Below are 25,912 nucleotides of genomic sequence, written 5' to 3'. Positions count from 1 at the left end.
ACTTCATGGGAAATAGATGGGGAAACAGTGGAAACAGGGTCAGACTTTATTTTTCTGGGCTCCAAAATCACTGCAGATGGTGACTGCAGCCATGAAATTAAAAGACGCTCACTCCTTGGAAGGAAAGTTATGACCAACCTAGATAGCATATTCAAAAGCAGAGACATTACTTTGCCAACAAAGGTCCATCTAGTCAAGGCTATGGTTTTTCCTGTGGTTATGTATGGATGTGAGAGTTGGACTGTGAAGAAGGCTGAGCGCTGAAGAATTGATGCTTTTGAACTGTGGTGTTGGAGAAGACTCTTGAGAGTCCCTTGGACTGCAAGGAGATCCAGCCAGTCCATTCTGAAGGAGATCAGCCCTGGGATTTCTTTGGAAGGAATGATGCTAAAGCTGAAACTCCAGTACTTTGGCCACCTCATGCGAAGAGTTGACTCATTGGAAAAGACTGTGATGCTGGGAGGGATTGGGGGCAGGAGGAGAAGGGGACGACAGAGGATGAGATGGCTGGATGGCATCACTGACTCAATGGACGTGAGTCTGAGTGAACTCCCGGCGTTGGTGATGGACAGGGAGGCCTGGCCTGCTGCAATTCATGGGGTCGCAAAGAGTCGGACACGATTGAGCGACTGATCTGATGTGATCTGAACAATAGCAATCAGAGAAGAAGAAGAAAGAAAAGAAATCCAAACTGGAAGGGAAGAAGTAAAACTGTCACTGTAGATAACATGATACTATACATTCTGGAGAAGGAAATGGCAACCCACTCCAGTACTACTGCCTGGAAAATCCCATGGACAGAGGACCCTGGTAGGCTACAGTCCATGGGGTGGCAAAGAGTCAGACACGACTGCTAAAGATGCCACAGGAAAACCACTTCAGCTCATCAATGAATTCAGTGAAGTTGCAGGATACAAAATTAATATTCAAAAATCTGTTTTTCTATGTACTAACAACAAACTATAAGCAAGAGAAATTAAAGAAATAATCCCATTTACCATCACATCAAAAAAACAAAAAACAAACCTGGGAATAAACGTACCTATGGAGGTAAAAGACCTGTATTCAGAAAACTGTAAGACACTGATGAAAGAAAATTGAAGACTAAGCAGATGGAGAAATACATTGTGTTCATGGATTGGAAGAATTAATACTGGTAAAATGAGTATACTACCCAAGGCAATCTGCAAATTCAATGTGACTTATTTTTAGAGGAGCATATTTTTGCAGATGGAGTGGGATTGAGGGTTATCTTCAAAGTTGAGAGGGTCAGTCTTGGATACCTCCTCTCTTTGACAGCCTTCTCCCCCAGCTGTTGATTTGAAGCAAGGGAAGAATTGCCTTAGGAGGATCCCAGGAATGATGATGTGGCTGTTCACAGTTAGTACTTGGTTCCTGCTTTGCGATTTGGCATCGTCACCTACATCAGGTCCTCTTGAAGGTGATCAGTTTTTCTATCAGATGGTATTTTAGTGCTACCATGTTGAAGGGGACAGAGTGCTGTTTTCGACCATTGAATTTCAGTGTAGATTTATAAAGTAACTCAGAGATCACTGACCAGTGAAATCAGGTAAAATGAAAAACAAAAAGCTGATGATCTCTGAGTTGGTCTAGGACAGCAAATAAAGTGATGAGCATGCAGCAGGGCAGTCTTGTAGATGGTGTTTAATGAGTTTTAAGCTTCAAGGCTATGAGCATTCTTTCTTGAAATATACACAGCAGGTGCCCCTAGCTGGAATTCTGGCAGTAAATAGGAATCCTCCAGTCCTGGAAGTCACTGAACAGGTCCGATTGTGTCCATCTGTCAGGGAATGTTCCCCTTTAGCGAGGGATTTTGTGCTTTCTGTATCTGAATTAGAATGTGCGGGGTCGGGGGAGTCTCGCAGAGGAGGCTGAATGAGGCTGCTTTCTCATGTACAGATGTCTCCTGCTATTTTCAAGGACAGGGCTGGGATGTAGACATAGACGTTTACCCAAGAGCTCCTTGATTGCCGTATGATAGAGCAGGAATCCTCCGGAGAGGGAATGAGGAAATCTCAATTTGGTGAAACTTGTTTCTCTGACTCTGTTTTAATGTCTTTACAATGAAGGAATTGAACTAGACATTCTTGAATTCCCTTGCCAGCCATAAGGTTGTGTGTGATTCTGAACGCTCTTTCAACTTCTGGGGAAAAGATTGTTACTGATTGGTTCTGTATATAATGAAGCTGCCTTGGGCAGTTGCTTCAGCAAATCCATTCTGGGACCATTGGGCAAATAAAGTGTGCAAAGCCCCAGGCACAGAACTCAGGGCAGGACCCTCTGATACAGACCAAAGGATGAAAAAGCACCTGAAGTTAGAGACCCCAAATTCACACTGAGTTGAGCTGACTGCCAGCCCCAAGCTTCATTACTGTTGCTACAGGGCTTGCCCTGCCACTCTGCCTGCCCTGATTCTCTGCATGACCCCACCCTGCCAATGTGCACACCTGCCCTCCCACCCACACACGTACACACATGTGTATCCTGCAAACCAGGAGAGCAGTGGCATGTTGAGTTGGAAGTGCCAGCGAGGCACACAGCAGAGACAGATCGTGAGCGTCTCTGTTATTGTCTCTTCTACTGTTTCTCAGTTTCTTGCCCTTGGGCTGATTTCCTATGTCTGCTGTGTGCCTTGGTTCCTCATTTGTCAGAAGGAGGTGTAATACCTAAATGCGGTGAGGGTTAAATGAGATACCACATGAATTGTGCTTAGCCCAAGTGCCTGGTACCCAATAAACATTCAGCAAATGATAACTATTAATGTTATGACTTACTACTATCACATTGCCTGGGATTCTTAAAATATTCCCAGAGCTTGGCATTGGGGTTGTGACAGTGCCTTTTTTTTTTTTTTTTTTGGCAGGACCCTGCAGCTGATTAAATTAGGTAAAAGGCAGAAATCACTTAGTGACTTAGTGTAGAACCTGTCAAAAATATGTGTTCAGGGGTACTCTTTCTGCCCCCTTCTGATGCCTATGTCAGAAGCTTTCTGTATCTCCTTTATACTTTAATAAAACTTTATTACACAAAAGCTCTGAGCGATCAAGTCTCGTCTCTGGCCCCAGATTGAATTCTTCTCCTCCGAAGGCCAAGAATCCTGGCATCTTTGTTTGGTTCAGCAACAGCCTTTCATCTTGGAGGCTTTTCTGGGATTCTTGAGGACAAGGTAAAGATGCTTGAAGCTCTAGTTCTTTGTTCTCTTAGCGAACATGTTTTCTGCTGTACTTTACTAACTCTACGGTGTGCTTCCGTGAATGAATGAAATGCCCTGCGTGAAGCAAGTGAGGAACCCTGCTCTGCGGTTTGGCAGTGACTTCAAACGGCTTATGGCAGAAACCTGTCGGGGGTTTATACCAACCTGCCAATGCCAAGAGGCACTCAGTGTCTCCTTTGGCCCAAGCAGAAATGGGCAAAGCGTGTGGACCAAACTCTCTTTTCTCAGTCAAACTTTTCAGTCTCTTTGACCATTTCATAACTCCTTGGAAATTAGAAGTACTAACCTAATCTATCAGATCATAGACTTTCAAGGGACTTGTGATCTATGCTGTTACTGTGTCCTGTGACTTAGGTCCCAAACTTGGATTGGTAGTCAGGAAGTGCCTAGCCTCACTAGGAGTCGAAAGTTCGGAAGTTAGATGGAGCTTTAGCTACAAGAGCATCTCTGAGGTTAAAGGTTACTCAGACTAGAACTACAATGGGTTTTTTTTTTTTCCTTTGGTAACACTGGCTCTTAGTGGACCAGAGGAGGCTCTTATACTGGTGTGATGACGTTTTGAACAGTTTTATGTTCGTATTGGTCTTATTGTGGTCAGGAATATACTCAGGGTCATGCACAGGCACTCAGGTGACAAATGTTTCCCCCAGCGGCTTAGCCTGGGAGGCATTCCAGGTTACTCTGATTGCACCCTGGGTGGCATCAGAGGCAAGCAAGGTTTTAATGGTGAGGAGCTGGGCAGCAGTCAGGGATGCCATCAGGTCTACCCCTGGTGCATCTCCGCCCCATCTAGTTAGTAGAACCGGGAGGGATGAGTGGGTCGCCTGCATTGATAAGGGACAGACTAAGTCCGACCAGGGAAGGAAAGCTTTGGTGTAAAGTCTGTCTACACCCCCATCTAGAGCAGGGAGGGATGCCTCCAGTAGAAAGATGGCGCTTGTCACTTTTTTCTCTCTTACAGATGGGAGCTAACAATTCCAGCCTCACTCCTTTGAACTATATCCTGAAAACCTGGGATAGATTTGATCCCCAGGGTTTAAAGAAGACACACCTGGTCTTCCTATGTGCTACTGCATGGCCAGGGTATCCATTGGAGGATGGCGAATGGTGGCCGGTTGGAGGGTCTCTTAAGTATAATCCTGTTTTACAGTTAGACCGGTTCTGTAGAAAACAAGGGAAATGGGTAGAAGTAGCATATGTGTTGCCCTTTTTTTCTCTGCGAAATATACCAGACATGTCCTAAGGGTATAGATTTGGGTGTGACTCCTTCAGCTCCCTCCTGTCCTCCTACTTTGCTAGATGAGATGGAGGACAGGAGACAAAGCAGGTTTCTCCAATCTATCCCTGGGATCATATGTGCAGAGCAGCCAGAGAGACTGACGAATAGCCACACAGCTGTTGCCTCTTCATGAAGCACCCACTGGGAGAAATAATCAGTCTATGAGAGTTAATAAGCCTTTTTCTTATTAAGAAATACAAAGAATCAAGGAGGATCTGGGAGACTATTTAGAGGACCCAGAAAAATATACTAGAGCTTTTAAAGGTGTTACTGTGCTTTATGACCTTACTTGGAAGGATGTGATGTATATCTTGGGACAAACGCTGACTCCCAACTCAAAAACTCAAGTTTTGGGAAAAGCGGTTACTTATGGAGATGAATGGTTTGGTAATAAATCAGTAAGGAAGAGGGAGGATGAGATAACCGCCCTCCCCACTGGAAATCAGGTGGTCCCAGCTACAGAACCAGACTGGGACTACAACACAGCTAAAGGAAGATGGGATCAGAGTTGTTTTGTCAGATGTGTTCTTCCCCCCCCCCCCCCCCCCCGCCCATCCTGAACTCCCCTCCCACCTCCCTTCCCATACTGTCCCTCTGGGTCATCCCAGTGCACCAGCCGCGAGCATCCTGTATCCTGCATCGAACTTGGACTGGCGACTCATTTCATATATGATATTATACCTGTTTCAATGCCATTCTCCCAAATCATCCAACCCTCTCCCTCTCCCACAGAGTCCAAAAGACTGTTCTATACATCAGTGTCTCTTTTGCTGTCTCGCATACAGGGTTATCGTTACCATCTTTCTAAATTCCATATATATGCGTTGTTGTACTTTATTGGTGTTTTTCTTTCTGGCTTACTTCACTCTGTATAATCGGCTCCAGTTTCATCCACCTCATTAGAACTGATTCAAATATATTCTTTTTAATGGCTAATACTCCGTTGTGTATATGTACCACAGCCTTCTTGTCCATTCGTCTGCTGATGAACACTAGGTTACTTCCATGTCAGATGTATTCTTGAAGGACTCAGGCAGGCACGTGCTAAGCCTTTAAACTGTGGCAAATTGGCAAACATAGAACAGGAGGAGAAGGAAGCGCCTGGTAAATTCCTAGATAGACTGAGAGAAGCCCTTCGCAGATTCACTGAGATTGATCCCGAAAGTGAAGAGGGAAAAATGATCTTAAAGGATACATATCTCACTCAGCTGGCTCCAGATACCCGCCGTAAGCTATTAAAATGGCGTATGGACCAAATCAGTCTTTAGATACTCTGTTGCAACTGGCTCAGACAGTCTATTATGGTAGGGAATATGAGGAAAAGAAAGAAAGGCAGAAAAAAACAAAGGAACAGGTGGAAGCCTTCACAATGGCTATGAGAACCGTTCTTAACTAGCCTGAGAAAAATGCCCACAGGGACCCAGGTGAAAAGGGATGGGCTTGCTATTACTGTGGAAAGGAGGGGCATCTCAAGCAGAATTTCCCTCAGGCATCTAAGCCACCCCCAGCTTCATGTCTGGTCTGCAAAGGACCACACTGGAAGAGAGACTGCCCCCAGAGGCGTAGATTTCAGGGGTTGGACTCTCAAGATAATCAGGACTGAAGGTGGCTGGGAATCCCCACATAAGCTCCTGTCCTAATTTCATCTGAGGATCCCCGGGTATCAATAACTATGGGGTGCCAATCCATTGATTTAGATACTGGGGCAACGTACTCCGTGCTTACTGAAGCCCCTGGCCCACTTTCTTCCCGATCCACTTCTGTAATGGGACTGTCTGGACGAGCCAAAAGATGGGCCTGATAATCTATGTGAGCCTACTTCTGCTGACTCCAAAAATCCTGAGTCTGCCGTTTGATCCTCAAGACAATGCCCTCCTGTCCTGGGCTCACTCCTACACTGAATTCCACAATCAGTCTAACTGCTGGGTCTGTGGAGTGCTCCCCTCTTCGTCAGTGGAAGGCTTCCCTTGGTGGACATCTCCACTTCAAGGAAAAGACTTTCTCCAAGTCTGCAAATATCTTCAACAACAATCGCGTGTGATGCCTCTTCTTAAACTGATGACATCTAACAACCTTAAGATGGACTGATGTAACTATGGACATAATGTGACTTTTCATTTTGATTTTAACTTGGTTTAATGACTATTTTGCCTTATGTCTGTAACTGTATAATGGAATTTTCTGTCTAAAAGCTTTTAAGTTACAAATGGTTGTCCAAGCTCCTATGAGTGCCACAGCCTCCTCCATCTGTTACTTGGGGCCCCTGGATCAGAGACCCTCAATATGAGGGTTAGGAGAATATGTTGCCTCAACAATTTAAGGACTACACCCATAAGCAGCAGGAAGTAGTTATGGAATGAAAACGATGCCCCTTTCCCTTGGCAACATAATTCTTCTGAAAGAAAAGGGAATGAGAGAGTCATCTCCTAGGCAGGTTGATAAGAAGTCTAGGGGTCCCCAAGGAGAGAGGGGTCTGGAATTCTCAAGGAGGAAGAAAGGACAAATCTTTTTTTCCTCTACATTCCTTAGGATTATATAACAATAATATATCCTGCCTGAGGGCAGTGTCTGGATTAAACCTTCTGGCTAATTCTGTTATCTTAAAATGTAAATTATGGGAGTAGGTCTGGTGTTTACAAGGATTATATAACAATAATGTGTCCTGCCTGAGGACAGTCTCTGGATTAAACCTTCTGGCTAATTCTGTTATCTTAAAATGTAAATTATAGGAGTAGGTCTGATGAGGTCTTTATAACCTCCAGACATTCTTTGGATTCATTGGAGAGTATATAACTCCATTCCTAACACTAGCAAGCAGGTACTCTTTCTGCCCCCTTCTGATGCCTATGTCAGAAGCTTTCTCTATCTCCTTTATACTTTAATAAAACTTTATTACACAAAAGCAAAAAAAAAAAAAAAATATGTGTTCAGCATATAGTGGGTTAACTATTGTTAGTTTTAAATAAATTTTTTTAAGTCTGTTTCTTTTAAAAAGGAATGTGTGTTCAATAAAGGTCAGTTGCCCTTCTTCCCCTTTAAGGAAAAGAACAGTTCACTAAGTCAAAGAGGTTGGCACATGAACTAAAATTGTAAATGCCTTGTAGCTGGAGGGCATCTGGCCAGGGTGGATGTTCCCATCATCACTGGTGGGAAGGAAATTGATTCCCTGGCAGTGAATGGCTTACAGGAGCGTGTCACGTCAGCAGACCAAGGACGGGAGAGAGAATGAACAAGCACAGTTTGCTCTGAGTGAGCTGACTGCCCATGCGGTGGGGGGAGGCCAGCCCAGCCATCTCACTGTCAGTGCTCTGAGGTCTTTGGATGGAAACTGGGGGATGAACTCATTCCTCTGTTTCAGGTGAAACTGTGGAAGCCTTTGGTCCCTTTGACGGCAGTGTCGTAAAAGAGCAGACCCAAGTCCCAGAAAGATGGATAAAATGTTCACCTGGAGTTTGACAGCCTCGATCCCCATTCTGGGACCCTTTCACCCACCGTGGTCCTTGGGAAAAATACTTGTTCCTAGCACATGGGGAATCATAGCCTCCTTGTAGGCCAGAGGTGGGATGTGATGGAGACCCAGTGGGGTAATGCATAGGAGGGTGCCAAGTGGTCAGCAAAGAGCCAGCATGTGTTCCATTGTTTTTATTGTCAGTAGTAGCAAGATGAAGAAGCACCGTATAACCATAAATACACAGCGAGGCTCCTGGGGGCTCATTAGAGTCATTGTGTTGCTGGCTTAAAAGGGCGTCTTAGGAAGTGGGAAGCCCTTTGTCTCTTGGCTAATGGCTAACAGGAAGCACATCTATCCACAGAGCCCAGGAACAGCGCTAGGAGAGGCTATCACCAAGGCACAGCACGCTCCCCGCTCAGCCCCCGGCAGCTGGACACCTTATCTGTCAGAGGCTACACAAGCTTGTCTTTACCGCCAGCTGAACTGTGAAGTATTAGTCAAGTAATATTTCATCCAAAAATAACAACCATTTTGACAGTTGTCTTGAAGCCAGATTTCCAGGTGGTTTACTTTCATTTGGATACACTCTGTAAAATGAATGTGAAGCTGGGCTCAAAACAGCTTAGGGAATCAGAATCTTTTATCTCCAGAAATATGAAGTATGTGTGGATTTATATCCTTCATGTGCTAGACCCAAAATTGTATAAGGAAGTGTCATGATCCCATTGCAATACTGCTGAAAGGCCTTGGGTTAAAATTTCACAGAGAATTAAGACGCTTGAGAGTCAGCTCTTAAAGCCTTGGGATTTCAGCAGAATCCACAAACCAGCTGCGGCCTCTCGTTCCTGTGCTGTTAACCACCGGGAAGTGAGCCTCCAAGACAGGACTGTGTTACTTCCTCGTCTGAATGTACCTCTCACTACCTAGAGTGAAGCTTAGTCTGAGAAGATAGTTGACTTGAAACTTGGTGACTTAGAAGGTGGCAGGGAAAGAGGAAGTGCATGTTCGTTGAGTGCTTACTTGGTTCCAGACACTGCTGGTCACTTGGCTTCACATGCTGTGCTGGTCATTTTATGGATGGCATCTTCTTTGCCTGTTTGACAGCCCCATCACAAACTGATGAAATCAGCTATTCAAAGACAATTCAACAAGTAACAAATGAGATGTGAATCCAAGTTTATCTGGTTCTTTGTAAATTAATCCACTTCATTTGCAAGGATATCTCCACATAATAGTGGTCTATACAGCAGAAGTTCTGTTCTTGCTATTGTGTTATGAAGTCTGGAGTTAGCCAATTCAGAGCTGGTAGGGTCTACACAGTTGTTTCGGCACCTTCCACTGCCTAGAGTATGGACCTCCTCTTTCTGAAGCAAGATGGCTGCCGGAGCTCCATCCATCATGTTAATATACCAAGCAGCAAAGCTGAAGGAAGAGAAAAACATGACCTTCCTCAAAAAGATTTTCTGAGAAATCCCGTATACCTCGGCTTCTGTCTCCTTAGCTAGCACTTTGTCCCATGGCTACACCTAGCTCCAACTGCAAAGGAGCCTGAGAACTGGGATATTTTAACTGGTCAGGAGTGTGACCAATCAAAAAGCGGGATCTGAACATTAAGAGAAAGGTGTGTTGGGAAAGAGCCTAGTACAGACTCCAAACATCATATATTTTCTTGCTCTCTGACGCTAGGAACAGAACTTGGCCCATACTCAGTCATGGGGGTGAGAGAGGGGTCGGTCAGCCTGATCCTTAGCAACTCATCTTGCAACTTGTAGGCAAACTTCTCCCCACTGCACCTCCCAGCCTTTGTAGTTAGCTTCTGCTAAACGCATGTCAGTGACAGTAAGCAAAGTGTGTCCATTCTACCTGGTTTAAGTTTTGCCTTCTATCAGAATTGCTGGTGGACAGGGAGCGAAAATGCAGCAGGGAAGGAAAATAGAAAATGTCTATGGTTTTTATGCTACAACCTTCACCTGCAGAAGACACTATCATAACTCTTGTTTCTTTAACACAGAAGCCTCTATCTCCTAAAAAAGAAAAACAAAAATGTATTAGAAACTATCCCAAAAAGGTTAGAAACCACCAAGAGGCCTCCACCAAAAAGTTAGAATGCCATCTTTCTAGTTTATTTTTCTGTTATATATTCATCTGTTTTTTTCCTCAAAATATTTCTTTTTAAAAGTTTTTTTTTATTTTGTATTGGGGCATAGCCAATTAACAATAGTGTGATAGTTTCATAGAAGGAAATGGCAACCCACTCCAGTGTTCTTGGCTGGAGAATCCTGTGGACAGAGGAACCTGGTGAGCAGCCGTCCATGGGGTCGCACAGAGTCGGACACGACTGAAACGACTTAGCAGCAGCAGCAGCAGTGCCATACGTAGACAGCTGTCTATTCCCCTGCAAACTCCCCTCCCATTCAGGCTGCCATGTAACACTGAGAAGAAATATTTTAAATAAAGTATTAATTCAAATTAAACTGAACATACTGTCACGTACAACACTGCCAAGTGAGGAAAGGTCCCCGTGGCCTCAGTTCTCGTGCTAAGCTCTCCATGAGACTTGAGGTCAGCAATCAGTCTCTGGGTTTCAGATCCTCACCTACAGATGTGGGAGACGTCTTGTGCCAAGGACCTGCCCCACCCAGGCGTCTGTGGCCATGACACATGACACTGTCTGCACCACAGGTGGGATCACAGATCTAGCTTCTAGTCCAGATGGTTCTTAGTTTGGAGTTCATCGATAGACTTCAGAGTGCCTCATCATGTTGATGAGGGGAACACTGCATAAACACCAAGTTTATTCTCCTCTCTAGAAGAAAGGCCTATCCCATTCATGAGATTCTTAAGGAATCTTCAAGTTAAGAACCACTGATCTAGTCTCATTTCATGGATAGCATTTTCCAACCAAGGAAGCAAAGAGACTCTCCCCACAAGCACATCTGATGGATCCTCTGGCCATTTGGAGAGCTGGTGTTATTGTCTCTAAGTCCATGACTCTCCTCCTCAGCCACATCCCACTGAACCTCCTCTGCCCCTGTACTGTGGTAGAGATAACATCTCTGTTGGTCTCCCTATCTGGGCCCAGTTCATAAGGTCTCTGTGGCCTATATAGTCTCCTCTGTCAGCTTTCCCCCTCCCCCGAATCTCCCGCACAATTCCTGTGTGCAGCCCTTTGGCCCAGAAGTAAGAGGGGAGATAGATAAGAGAGGAGGTCTATCTAGGCTCACATAGTTGGGATTCTTGTTTCCACTCCCTTATTTCTTAAAGAACACATGAGCTCTTCATGTATTTCATCCTTCTTGTCAAAGGTGAGGAGGTGAGTCTTCTCCCAAGACAGGACATAATTGCGTAACAGACCACAGTGTCTGTCGCAGAAGGAACATTCTCAGATTGACAGTTCAAAGGCAGAAGGGGGAACCCAGCTATGTAAGGGATTGAATTTGCGTCCCTCTCCCCACACTGGGAGCCAAGCTGCCTCCCAAAAATTGTACAATGGGAACACTGTGGTACCTCTGCTGAGAATTCATCACACAGACCCTGTATCTGAAACGTAAAGTGACCTTTTCTGAGCAGCCTTAGCCCTGCATGAGAAGACAAATAACTGCCAGATGGCCTGACATTTCCTTTTTTAAATTTCAAGGATTCTTGATTTCAACTCTGTTATTGATCTGTTGGTTTGCAGCCCCCACGCAATAAGTGAAGGTGCACTCACTGTTGTGTTCGTCTCACAAACAACTGCTATGAAACCCTAGCTCTGCCCTACATCTCCTTCTCAGCTATGCACTCTCCCCCAAGCCTCCCAAGCCACCAGATAGTGTAGAGAGACAGGCTGCAGAAAAAAAGCCTGTTTCTAAACCTGAAATTAAGATCTTTGAAGTGGAGTTGTATACCGCGGCAGTGTCCATCTTGTAAGGTCACATTTATCTACTCACTCCGTACTCTGGAGCCTCCTGGCAGAAGCTACAAAATTCCTATAAAGAGGGAGTGTTTGCTCTGATTGTCCTCACTTACCCAAGTGTCACATCGATTGAGCTCCACCCCAGATCAACAGTGAAGACAGAGAAGTAGTGACTCGGGGCAGGGAAGGTGGGCAGGTGTTGCTCGGGAGCGTGGTTGAACAGGTGTTAAAAACGAGCCCAGCCGTCTGCCTGCACAGCACAGCGGGCACGTGGGTGGCGAGCATGTGTGCATCCCAAGCTCAATGAGCAGAACCTGAAAGCTGAGCAGGTTGAAATCCTGGAAGCGCATGGTGCACTCGCTCATCTGCTGAAGAACGTTCTTTCTCACTCTGCTTATTCTGAGAGGGTTGGCTGGGAAAAAAAGGTACAGCAAGGGATTCTCAGCTTCTCTCTGTAACATGATTTATCAGAGCTCTGGTTGTGCTCTGAGAGGCCAGAAGCATCATCTAGTCTTCTAGACTGTCTGGGGGTGGGGGTCAATGAGGAAGGAGGAGCTAGCCAGAAAGTTAATGGGTCAACCTGAGGAGGAGGAGGAGAGCACTGGAAACAATGAGCTCTCGCATTTTTTTCTTACTACTCAGCCCCTTGGGCTGTCTGGATACATGGCAATATCAGTGATTGAATTTGAAAAAATTGAATTGCTCCATTCAACTTGCATACGTTCCCAAAGGTAAAAGTTAATTTGATCCTGCCTTTGCCTTGCTTCTTGAGAATCAGGCAGTCCACACCAGTGCTTAATCTCGTCCTTGCTGAGTAATTCAGGGAAAGCCCATAGGACGAGCAGCTTTGCTCCCTGTTTAATTAGACCACCCCCAATTAGGTCCTACCGCCCACACTTAATAGGGTTCTCCCTGGTACATTCAGGGTGACAGATAACCCAGCTTGGCGGTAAGACTCCTGATTTCTGTCCATTGTCCCCTGAGATTAAAATCACCCAAGGTGTCTGGCTGCAGATGACACCTTTTCTTTGTGATCACACTAATCACAGAGAATGAAGGGACGGAAGTGAGTTTTTGCCAAAGGGTCTAACCTTGTACTCCTTTCCTCTTGTCACTGCAGCTCCACTTGGCAGCCCTGGCGTCACTCAAGGGAGATATAGTGGAGCTTAATAAACGTCTGCAGCAAACGGAGCGGGAACGGGACCTTCTGGAAAAGAAGTTGGCCAAGGCACAGGTGAGGGATCTGGAAAGGGTCACTTTTTTTTTTTTTTAATTGTTTAAGATAAAACAGATCTAGAAATCCCCACAATACAAATATTGCTTAATGATTGAACATCCTCATAACCACTGTCCAGATAAAGAATTAAAACCTGCTGGTCATCCCAGGAGTCCGTCCTCCTGCCTCATCCCACCCTGCTTCCCCTGCTCCCAAGGTGACCACTACCATGGTGTTTACAGTCGTGTTTCCTGCTTCTTTACAGTCTGTCGCAGGAGTTTGTATGTCCCTAGATGGTCCAGTTTTGTCTGGCCCATTTGAAAACTGCATGTTTACTTTGAATCTCTCAGTCCACAGGTTTTCCCTCCATTCGTTATTGGCTTTACACTTAATCTGTTAAAAGCGTCTGACCTATGGACTTTCCCACAGTCCAGATTGCTCACCCATGGTGCAGTTTGCTGTGTTCCTCTCTCCTCTATTTCCTGTAAAATGGCCCTGCATCCCAGAAATTCAGTCAGATTCATGGTCAGTCCCTTTGGCGAGACTGTAAAAGGCATTTTTTTTCCGCTGGGAAGCACATCGTAGTAGGTTGGCCAAAAAGTCTGTTCAGGTTTTTCCACCTTAGGGAAAACCCCAAACAAACTTTCTGGCCAACCCAATATCTGGTTGTTTTGCCTTTAGAGATATTAGCAGCTATGTTGACACTCAGTGCCAAAGTTCACCGGTGCATCAGGACTTCACAAAATCATAGTATTTTATTTCTGCCATTTCTTTATCAGTTATTAATTGGAATATTTTTATAGAGACATTTCCCATCATCTATGATTTATTCATGGAGAAGGCAATGGCACCCCACTCCAGTACTCTTGCCTGGAAAATCCCGTGGATGGAGGAGCCTGGTAGGCTGCAGTCCATGGGGTCGCTAAGAGTCGGACATGACTGAGCGACTTCACTTTCACTTTTCACTTTCATGCATTGGAGAACGAAATGGCAACCCACTCCAGTGTTCTTGCCTGGGGAATCCCAGGGACAGGGGAGCCTGGTGGGCTACCATCTATGGGGTTGCACAGAGTCAGACACGACTGAAGTGACTTACCAGCATGATTTATTCAAACAATGGTGTAGTTCATAAAGGAAAAGAAGATTCAATGCTTCATTCTTTTTATTTAACATTTTTCAAGATAATGAATTGATGACCTATGATCTTCTGAAACTGCCCAATTATTTAAAAAAAAAAATATGAACTTAGGGGTTTAAGCATATTTGGGTCAGTCTTTTGTAATTATTTTCCTTGTAGAAACTCAAAGTTTACTCCTTGGACAGTAAGAACCTCTTCACGTGGCTCCTGAATCTTTTGACTCTAGCCTAGTAATGATTTTAGGATTATCTAGTACATTTTTCCCCCCAAACCTGGAATTAAGGTGGTTTTTCTTTGTGGAAAATGGTATTTCAAGACTGCAGTCTGGGTGCTAAGGGTGCTTACTGCTTCCAGGCTGGTCATTGTTTTTAGGCTTCTTTTTAAACATAGCCAGGGAGTTATTTATTTATTTATGTATCTATAAATCTATCTATTTATCTATGTAAGTATTTATAAATTTTAAGATAAAATACCTTAGGTGCTCATATTAATCTCCAATTTAAATTCAAACTACAGGGTTCTTCTACTTGGATTCCATACTTTATTTGTATCTCCTTTCTTTCACAATCAAAATGTTAGTTCGAGAGACTTCGCTGGTGGTCCAGTGGTTAAGACTCTGTGCTCCCACTGTAGGGGGCATGTGGTTGGGGATCTAAGATCCCGTGTGCTGTGTGGTGCAGCCGAAAAATACATAAACAAAAAACAATCTTAGTTTTTAAGTTTACAGAGGATGATTGGATAAGAATATTCCATAATTACTGGTTTACTTTATTCTGTATTATATATAATCGTCTCAAAATAATAATAATTGTATTACCATAACAAATACAGTTACTGAAAAGTTTTTTGCATTATGCTTTCATCATTCCCACAGTTTTTTGCAATTGTACTATATCCACACCTTCTGACCATATGCTGGTTACATCTTTGACGTTTTCTCCTCTTAGTCCTCATTTAGTCTTCTACAAGTAAACTATATGTTTAATGTTTATGATGGTCTTAACGTCAACATCCTTCTGTTTGTTTAATGCCTGAAGCTTGCTTTCTAGTAGAGTTCCTCAGGGAGGACTCACAGGAATCATCTTCACCAGCTTCTTGCTTTTGAATAATGATTTATCTGTGCCCTTTATAATTGAAAGGCATTCCTCCTGAATATAAAACCCTTGACTCATCTTTTCTTTACCTGAGTGTGTTTCTTTGCTCTGTTTTGACACAGAGCATTGCTCTCAAAGTTTCCCAGTAATTCACCTCTGTTTCCCTCACAAGACACTTACTTACTGTAGACATTCATAGCATTTCTTTCTCTTTCTTTCTTTTTCTTTTCGTTTTCCTTCTTCCGTCTCTTCCTTCCTTCCTCCCTCCCTCCCTTCTAGTAATTTTACTAGAGTAACTCTTATTTTTAGTCATTCTGGTTTGGTATTCTCACATTTACTGTGTTTTCTTTGGCTTATATTTTGTAGTCTTTTCTTAATTTCAGAGACTTTTTAAAAAATTATAACACTGAATATTTTGTTCCCTTGCCTTTTTTTTTTCTTCAAGGATGTCTACTATTTATAATCTTAGATCTTCTTTGCCAGTCTTCAACATCTGGCACTGTCTCAGATTCTCTGTATCTCTATCTCCATCTTCTGTTTCCTTAGGCCTTGTCAGTTCAGTCACTCAGTCGTGTCTGACTCTTTGCGACCCCATGAATCACAGCACACCAGGCCTCCTTGTCCATCACCAACTCCCGGAGTTCACTCAGACTCACATCCATCGAGTCAGTGATGCCATCCAGCCATCTCATCCTCTGTCGTCCCCTTCTCCTCCTGCCCCCAATCCCTCCCAGCATCACAGTCTTTTCCAATGAGTCAACTCTTCACATGAGGTAGCCAAAGTACTGGAGTTTCAGCTTTAGCATCATTCCTTCCAAAGAAATCCCAGGGCTGATCTCCTTCAGAATGGACTGGTTGGATCTCCTTGCAGTCCAAGGGATGCTCAAGAGTCTTCTCCAACACCACAGTTCAAAAGCATCAATTCTTCAGCGCTCAGCTTTCTTCACAGTCCAACTCTCACATCCATACATGACCACTGGAAAAACCATAGCCTTGACTAGACAGACCTTTGTTTGCAAAGTAACTTCTCTGCTTTTGAATATGCTATCTAGGTTGGTCATAACTTTCCTTCCAAGGAGTGAGTGTCTTTTAATTTCATGGCTGCAGTCACCATCTGCAGTGTTTTTGGAGCCCAAAAAAATAAAGTCTGACACTGTTTTCACTGTTTCCCCATCTATTTCCCATGAAGTGATGGGACCAGATGCCATTATCTTCGTTTTCTGAACATTGAGCTTTAAGCCAACTTTTTCACTCTCCTCTTTCACTTTCATCAAGAGGCTTTTGAGTTCCTCTTCACTTTCTGCCATAAGGGTGGTGTCATCTGCATATCTCAGGTTATTGATATTTCTCCCGGCAATCTTGATTCCAGCTTGTGCTTCTTCTAGCTCAGAGTTTCTCATGATGTACTCTGCACAGAAGTTAAGTAAGCAGGGTGACAAGATAGAGCCTTGACGTATTCCTTTTCCTATTTGGAACCAGTCTGTTGTTCCATGTTCAGTTCTAACTGTTGCTTCCTGACCTGCATATAGGTTTCTCAAGAGGCAGGTCAGGTGGTCTGATATTCCCATCTCTTTCAGAACTCTGCACAGTTTATTGTGATCCACACAGTCAAAGGCTTTGGCATAGTCAATAAAGCAGAAATAGATGTTTTTCTGGAACTCGCTTGCTTTTTCGATGATCCAGCAGATGTTGGCAATTTGATCTCTGGTTCCTCTGCCTTTTCTAAAACCAGCTTGAACATCTGGAAGTTCACAGTTCATGTACTGCTAAAGCCTGGCTTGGAGAATTTTGAGCATTACTTTACTAGCGTTTGAGATGAGTGCAATTGTGTGGTAGTTTGAGCATTCTTTGTCATTGCCTTTCTTTGGGATTGGAAAGAAAACTGACCTTTTCCAGTCCTGTGCCCACTGCTGAGTTATCCAAATTTGCTGGCATATTGAGTGCAGCACTTTCACAGCATCATCTTTCAGGATTTGAAATAGCTCAACTGGAATTCCATCACCTCCACTAGCTTTGTTCATAGTGATGCTTTCTAAGGCCCACTTGACTTCACATTCCAGGATGTCTAGCTCTAGGTCAGTGATCACACCATCGTAATTATCTTGGTCATGAAGATCTTTTTTGTACAGTTCTTCTGTGTATTCCTGCCACCTCTTCTTGATATCTTCTGCTTCTGTTAGGTCCATACCATTTCTGTCCTTTATCGAGCCCATCTTTGCATGAAATGTTCCCTTGGTATCTCTAATTTTCTTGAAGAGATCTCTAGTCCTTCCCATTCTGTTGTTTTCCTCTATTTCTTTGCATTGGTCGCTGAGGTAGGCTTTCTTATCTCTTCTTGCTATTCTTTGGAACTCTGCATTCAGATGCTTATATCTTTCCTTTTCTCCTTTGCTTTTTGCTTCTCTTCTTTTCACAGCTATTTGTAAGGCCTTCCCAGACAGCCATTTTGCTTTTTTGCATTTCTTTTCCATGGGGATGGTCTTCATCCCTGTCGCCTTATATGTTGTATTTATTCCCTCCTGTCTGCCTTTAGGCTTAGTGTTTTTTTCTGCATTTTTATTTTATTTCTTGTGTGTACTTTATTACTTTCTTTCTGAGTTTTTCTAATTTTGAATTACGTTATTCCGTGTTTTATGTCGTTTCATCTTTTTGAAGTCTTTTGGCGAATTTTGAGATAGTAGTCTATTGTTTGAAACTTTTTGTAACGGGAGAGGTTCTCTATTTTGTGACATGCTTTCACGGTTTATAGAGAAGTTATTCCGCTCTTTTTTTTTTTCTTTCTTCTTCTTTCTAATAACTTGATGTGGAATTTGCTCTCAGTACTGTTCTGTTTTTCATTTTTATGTGAAAAATCGCTTTTTATTAACTTTTTTTTTAACTTTACAATATTGTATTGGTTTTCCCATATATTATTAACTTTTAAGAGACGGACATGAAAATGGCCTTTTTAAGTTTGTAGGGCTTAGTCTTCTGTTGTTTCCTCATCTTCACAGGTCATTCTGCTTTCTGGCACTGCCTAGCTCTAGCCCATCTCCTGCTTCTTTCTAGTTCTGGCCTTTCCTTTTTCTCTATCATGCCATCCTGTTCAATTTTGATCCTACTCCCAGCAGTTTCTCCTCCTGGTAGGGAGTCCTGGGGCCAGTCTGAAAGTTCATAGGGTGTAGTGTTTTCGGCCCTTCGGATCTTACTGTGGGCCCCTTGCGCGTTCCCACTTGGCTCAGGCAAAACCCCTTCCATTTGGCTCCACTCACTTTCTGGTGTATCTGTTGTTGTTGAGGTACTAAGTCATGTCTGCTGCTGCTGCTGCTAAGTCACTTCAGTCGTGTCCGACTCTGTGCGACCCCATAGACGGCAGCCCACCAGGCTCCCCCGTCCCTGGGATTCTCTAGGCAAGAACACTGGAGTGGGTTGCCATTTCCTTCTCCAATGCATGAAAGTGAAAAGAGAAAGTGAAGTCGCTCAGTCATCTCCGACTCTTAGAGACCCCATGGACTGCAGCCCACCAGGCTCCTCCGTCCATGGGGTTCTCCAGGCATGAGTACTGGAGTGGGGTGCCATTGCTGACTAACTCTTTGCAATGGACTGCAGCACACCATGTGTCCCTGTCCTCCACTATCTCCTGGAGCTTGCTCAAATTCATGTCCATTGAGTCAGTGATGCCATCCAAGCATCTCATTCTGTCACCTCCTTCTCCTTTTGCCTTCAGTCTTTCCCAGCATAAGGGTCTTTTCCAATGAGTTGGCTCTTTGCATCAGATGGCCAAAGTGCTTCAGCATCAGTCTTTATTGAATATTCAAGGTTGATTTACTTTAGGATTGACTAATTTGATCCCCTTGAAGTCCAAGGGACTCTCAAGTGTCTTCTCCAGCACCACAATTCAAAAGCGTCAATTCTTTGGTGCTCAGCTTTGTTTATGGTCCAACTCTCACATCAATACATGGCTACTGGAAAAGCTATAGCTTTGACTATATGGACATTTGTCAGCAAAGTGATGTCTCTGCTTTTTAATATGCTGTCTAGGTTTGTCATAGCTTTTCTTCTAAGGAACAAGTGTCTTTAAATTTCATGGCTGCAGTCACTGCCCACAGTGATTTTGGAGACCAAGAAAATAAAATTTGTCACTGCTTCCACTTTTTCCCCATCTGTTTGCCATAAAGTGATGGGACTGCATTCCATGATCTTAGTTTTTCTAATGCTGAGTTTCAAGCCACCTTTTCCACTGTCGTCTTTCACCCTCATATTTCCTGGTTATTTGGGGGATTTCCAGTTCTCAAGTCCAGCAGTGTTGTTTCTTCTCTCAACTTCTGCCCACACAGACACCATTCAGTTCTTGTTGATGCTATTGGCTTGTCCCTACCTGCTTCTGTTTCATTGTTCAGAGGATACCATATCTCCAAGCATTTATCTTTGATGTACAGGTTCTCTATTTTTGTGTGGGAATTCAGAGAGATTAAAAATCAGGCGGTCATCAGTCTAGAATGACCTATGGCAAGTTTTGAAAACTTATGTCTCATAATCTTAGATTATTCAAGTAAGGAGGAAAGACCCTTTGTACTTGAGATAGTCTGCTTCCACGTTTGACAGGCAACCCAGAGAGGTTAACTTGCTCACCCAAGGTCAGAGGAGCAGCCCCGCCCAGAGCCGAGACAAGGCCAGCAGTGTTCTTTTCTCAGAGAAGATGGCACAGGGACAGAAATTTTTACTTTGGCAAAAACTTTACTTTAAATATTTTCCTTCTGATTATAAAAGTAAGAAATATGTGATAGAAAAAAACAGAAAGACGGTATTATAATTTTTAATAATGAATTCTGGTGAATTAAAACTTTTTAAAATCCTATTCCTGTTATTGTTTCTTAAGGTTTCTTCTTTTGAGCAAGTGGTGTTTTGTTTGTTTGTTTGTTTGTTTGTTTTTTGCATTAAAGAAAAAGTAGGATGATGTAACACCAGCCATTATTAATAGTCTTTATCGGTAAGAACTTTTTTTTTTTGGAAAAAAGAAATGGTGAGTGCTTTTAACTGAAAGCTGGACTTTACCCAAGTCTTGAATTTTAAAAGATGACCAGGAAGGTTTTGATTAAAATTTAAGTCTCAACGACAGAGCAGCTTGTGCAGAGGATGATAAGAGAAGCCTGGGACACTTTTTGTCTGCTGTGTCAGAGATTGATTCAGCTACCTTTTGGCTTACTTATGATCAAGACAATCCTATGTAATAGTTTTGATGGCTGGTTTTATCCCTGATAGTTACATCAAAGCACCATTAGTTGACTCGCACTTGCATTCTTGCAGTAAATATATTGAAAAGTTACTTTCTATTCCCTTCACTGGAAATGTCTTCCCAGTTCACATATTAGGACCCAGGAAAGAACATGGGCAGAAAAAGATCAAACTTGCCAGGCTCATACCTTTTTTAAGGATGAGATTTATGCAAGAAAAATGAAGGACAAGGAAATGTTTGTGCTGTGCTCTCTGTGTTACACACCTTGGCAGGTGACTCGCGTTTGAGGCTTTTTACCAGATGGTGGAAGAGTAAGTCTGTATATAAATGTCTGTTCTGTGGCTTTCATTAAGTTTTACCAGCTCTAAATATTATAGAGCTATGCTTAAAATGTAAAATATAAATGGTGCTTGTGTTCACCAGACATAATCAAAGCATCATCTGTTGAGTAATTACTAATGTTGATACTAGAACTAGTTAAATAAAAGAAGGTTCATTATGGTCATAATTCAGTGAAGTTTTAAGAATATTGATGGAAAGGGAAGAGCTGATAAAAAGAGCCCAATACCAGTATGATAGAGAAGGCAAAGTGTGTCTGTATTAGTTTTATATTGCTGTCTAACAAATTGCCCTAAATTTACTGGCTTAAAATAACACACATTTATTCTCTCCTGTGCATCAGGATCCCAGGCATGGCTTAAGTGGGTCTTGTGCAAGTTTTGCAGTCAAGGTGTTGTCAGAACTGAATGCTCTGAACTCTATGAATGCTCAAGTGGGGCAGAGTTCACCTCCGAGCTCACTCATGTCACTGGCAGAATTTCTTTGCGGGTGTAGGATTCATGGCAGCTTGCTCCCTCAATGCCAGCAATGGAGAGAAGGAGCCTAGACTAAATCTTCTGGCAAGACAGTCTTATACAAAGTAATGCAATCGTGGAAGAGACATCCCATCACTTTTGCCTCAGGCACACATCCCACCCAGACTCAGTGAGATGGTATCACACAAAGGAAATGCAGGGATCATATGGGCACCTTAGTCTGTCCATCACAGCCTCTTGAGGAATCTGATTAACAACACTGCTCACTATTAATTAGCCTATACCAATGGTGATCATCACCCCACTTTAGCTCTGCTCCGTGCCAGGTGATATAGCAGGCATTCCACATGCTTTATCTCATTAAGTTCTCATAATGATCTCAGATATAGATACCTTAACACTCCCATCTACAAATGAAGAAATTGAGGTTTAAGGAATTTGAGTATCTTGCCTGAGATTATGAAGCTAGAAAGCACCAAAAGTCAGGATTTGCTCTAGGTTTTGTGGGAATCCATAACTGGACTACACAGCTTCCTGGGTGGCTCAGTGGTAAAGAATCGCTTGCCAGGCAGGAGACCCACATTCGATCCCTGGGCTGGGAATATCCCCCGGAGAAGGAAATGGCAACCCACTCCAGTATTCTTGCCTGGAGAGTCCCCATGGACAGAGGAGCCTGGCAGGCTACAGTCCATGGGATCTCAAAGAGTGGGACACGACTTAGCAACTAAACCACAACACCATAGCCACATCAATCCTGTATTGTTTTTTAAGATGCCCCAACTGCCCTGCGGATCTTAAGAAGAGTAGGGAATAGGGCACGTATTAATTAAGTTTAGATATATCTACCCTCCGAATCCAACAGGTGCTTAGAGATATTCATACATGTGTACCAACATTAAACAGCATCTTGGGGACAGCCCAGTAGAAAACTGCCAAAGATCGTATATAGTACCGGTTTGATGCTTTCAGCATATTTTCTATGCATTTAGTATGCCAAAAATTATTTTTAGTAACTTTTTTAAAAAGCGCTACAGAAGGAGATAATAAACCAAGCTTCTGAGCCCCTTTGAAATTGGTCAGTAGTAACAGAGTCCACCTTCTATTTCTGAGCTATCTTGAGAAAGCAAGTGTTCTGAATTTTCTCCTGCCTGGTTTTAGGAAGAAAACATACATAGTTTTCATTAAATGTAACGGAGAGAGTGTTTTCTTTCATCTTTTTCTCCGTAGAAGAGCCTCATGGAGGTCAGTTGGACGCCTTCTTGCCAGGATCTCTGTCTCTCATCCCTTCCCTACTGGTCTGTACTCCTCGGTCCTCTGCTTGGCTGTTGTGTTCTGTCAGTGATGTTGCCACTGGTCCTGAGTGTCTTTGTTTAGTTGGCCTGGCTCCCCACCCCACCCCTCAGGAGAATCTGGGCAAGGACTTTGAATGAGGATAGACATATCCCGAGTGGTATTACTTGCCATCAATCCAGTGTGATGTGAACCCCCTTCCCAGGATGGTAGAGAGGGTTAACAAATGAATGATAGCTTTGCGTTTTTCAAGAGTGGAGTTTATAATACCCTTAGGATTGATGACTGAGACTAATATGATGATTAAAGATCAGTGGCCTCTGCAGAGTAAGATAAAACCCAGTAAAGAACATTAAGAAAACCATAAAGCTTCTTAGCATCACTGCATTGCACAGGATTTTCCCAACAAGGGCTCAAGTTCTCAGGCCAGTCTATCTCAAAGCTGACTCACAGCTTTATCCCTGGGTTGTACCAATTGCAAAAATAAGCCTAAAGGGTTTTATTCTTGATGATTGTGATAATATTGGTTGCCTGCATTAAGCATTTTTGCATATAGACAGTTTCATGAATTTATGCGGCTAGAGGCAAGTATTTATATCGGTTTTAAATTTGCTTCATCATCATGACAGAAGAGTGGAAGCCTAGAGAAAAAGCTCAGGGGATGTAGTAAGCAGCAGTTGAAATTCAGGAAAAGCAACATTCCATCCTCTCTAATTCCGGTTTTGTTTTGTTTTGTTTTTCTTTGCCTTTCAAACTGAAAGTCTGTAGTTGCAGGAAAAATCCAGGTTCTTTATGATACTGACCTCCAGAAATGCATGGCAGACAAGATGCTTCAAGCCTAGGCTTTCTTGCTCTGCAGTAAAAATAGTTGGAAACCCCCGAATGTCCCTGTCTGTAATAATAGAAGAATAAAAAGCCATGTGTTGTGTGAAACCATTTTTTGTTTTGGTCAGCTGAAGTTGTGTGAGATGTTTCTGGACAGTAAGTAGGAGAAAGGAATCCCTCATTTGCAAGTTTTGCTAGAAGAAGCCGCCATTGCGTTCTATTCAGAGAGTTGTTGCTGGCTTGGTGGGAGCTGGAGGGATTTAGAATTCCCTGCTTTATATCCCCTTGTCTCTACTTTTCTATTGTGGTGGTCCCCAGGGATTGAGGAGAAAGCTGTGTGGGTTTCCTAGCTCGCCTCTGGAGTTGTAAGGCATAATGGTCAGGTTTCCTGGAGTCCACCAGAGGTGATTCAGGGTGGGAGACCAAGGGAGATGTCTCTGTTGCCACTTGAGATCATTTCAGTAAATGGTAAAGAGGAGATGTGCCCACAAGTCGAGGAGCTGAGAGAGGGTAGAGAGGAGAAGACTGGCTACAACAGCCTCATCAAGATCTCCTTGATGGCATACTCAGGAACCAAGGGATTTTGCAGAGCATTTTGTTTGTTATCTGGGTTTCAGTCCCTGTGCATTTATTCCATTTTCATCTATAAAATGATTGTATCATCAGGATATGCAATGGTAACACATAACCCCAAATTGTCAGTGGCTTAAAATAGCCAAGGATTATTTTTTGGCTTCTTTTTGGGAGCTTGCTGGGGCTGGCAGGAAACTGCAGTTTGGTCCTCACCCAGCCTCCTGAGCTGATAGCCTCTACTGTCTGGAGCGTTGTCAGCAGCCACGGCCAGGGGAAGGGAATATGGGAAAGCCTGCAGGAGTACCGAAAGGCTTCTAGGCAAAAAAAAAAAAAAAAAAGGTATATATTTACTCATATCTCATTGGACAAAACAAGTCACGTGGCCTTCTCCAGCTTCAAGGGGGAGAAGAAGCATAATTCTATCACATGCATGGATAGAGGTGAACCAGAGTCTGGGTGGGTGTCCCTGCTGGCTGCCACAGGGGTACTGATGCTTCTGTGATGCACATCCGGCATGGTCCTGGTGGTGCCCCACGTACGTGAGAAAATACTGGGGGAAATGAACATTATTTGAAAAAGGATTGTTTTCATGGACTATAAAAAAGTGGGTACCTTTTTATCATTCTTTAGAAGTTTCTATAGTGTACTTAAATTTGTAACTTGAAATCTAAGAATGTATATAACCATTAAGTAGTGATAGGAGTCATTCTTTTTTCTCTATTTGGTTGTCATGGTTATATTACCTTCTTAAATGAGGCTTTACTGGGCTACCTCCCCATAGGTGACTCTTACATGGAGTTGCAGTATACAGTTTGACCTACCCTGTGTCCTTAAGAAATAGAAAAAAGAAATCAGAGGAACAGAAAAGCTGAAATCAACTCCTGGGTTTAAAAAATACTCTTGAAAACTCAGGGTAGTGAGAGGCATGAGTCAGTAACAATATGGAGTGTGATATTTGAACTGGGCCTCACTTTAACAGGCCAGTCCTGCTTGTGTGGGAGGCCGCCAGGGCAGGAAGGCACTGATTGCTCATGGAATGCCTTTGTCTGTCCTGGTGCCACCCACCTATCTTCCACTTCTGCATGAAAGTGCCCCATTCCTGGGCTTGGCCTTGTGTAGCTTAATGGGAGCTGTTTAACAAGGATGTTTTGTTGAGTTCTTTTGGCTCCTGCAGGTGATAGCTTGTTTTGCCCTGTGCCGTTGCCCTTGTGGGAGTTGCTCCACATTTCCCCACAACGCAGCATAGAAATGCTCAAGGGTTTGTTTCTCACTAAGCTTGGAGAGCAGCGCTTCCACATATCTTGGACTGGGGCATAAGGAATGTGCACAAAATGAGTGAAGCATGGTTGACCAGATGCCTCAAGGAGATGTTGCTCTATAATGTCAACTATGAGTTCTGTCTTCTCAGTCATTCATTCATCTGGAGGCTAGGAGCTTTGATGATGAATTCCCAGATTCCCTTTTCACTGAGAAAAGAATCTGTAGGCTACCATCCTGCCATTGCTTCCTCCTCAAACCTTTCCACTTATTTCCCTTTCTTATTCACCAGCAGAGAAATCTGCTCGGAAGCTGCGACCACACTCTACTTCAAGGCAGACGTCATGGGGACGCTCCTATGGCACCCAGCATGGCGTCTTAGACAGTTTAGAAAATCAAGACATACCTACTACTTTTGAGGAAGTATTAAATTATAAAGGCTTTCCACCATTTTGAAAAAAACATGGAAAAATATAGGAGTGTAACCCGGATATCTTTGCCTTCAGCTGAGAAATTTTTTCCTCAAAGATGTTCTTGTTTCTACTCCCAAAGGAACCTCTGAGTTCCAAATAGACATTAGGAATCTTTTCTCTCCTTTAAGCTACGCATTCTGGTCTGACTGAATCATT

The 25,912-nt window shown here is 43.3% G+C and overlaps 1 protein-coding gene across 4 annotated transcripts in view; it reads left to right on the top strand.

Moving 5' to 3' along the window:
- MCC (MCC regulator of Wnt signaling pathway) overlaps positions 1 to 25,912 on the top strand; it is a 424,575-nt gene that overhangs the window by 284,613 nt on the left and 114,050 nt on the right. For all 4 annotated transcript variants that reach the window (XM_086323343.1, XM_086323344.1, XM_086323345.1 and 1 more), the window contains one exon: positions 12,981 to 13,094. In XM_086323343.1, coding sequence (XP_086179469.1) covers positions 12,981 to 13,094 — 114 coding nt within the window. The remainder of the gene's footprint in view (positions 1 to 12,980; positions 13,095 to 25,912) is intronic.

This window comes from Bos grunniens, chromosome 10, assembly GCF_055505025.1.
Source record: "Bos grunniens cultivar Pamir isolate PY7600 chromosome 10, Bosgru_T2T1.0, whole genome shotgun sequence".
Taxonomy (NCBI): Eukaryota; Metazoa; Chordata; class Mammalia; order Artiodactyla; family Bovidae; genus Bos; species Bos grunniens.
The sequence above is the reverse complement of the archived record's forward strand: the minus strand, read 5'-3'. Positions and strand labels throughout refer to the sequence as shown.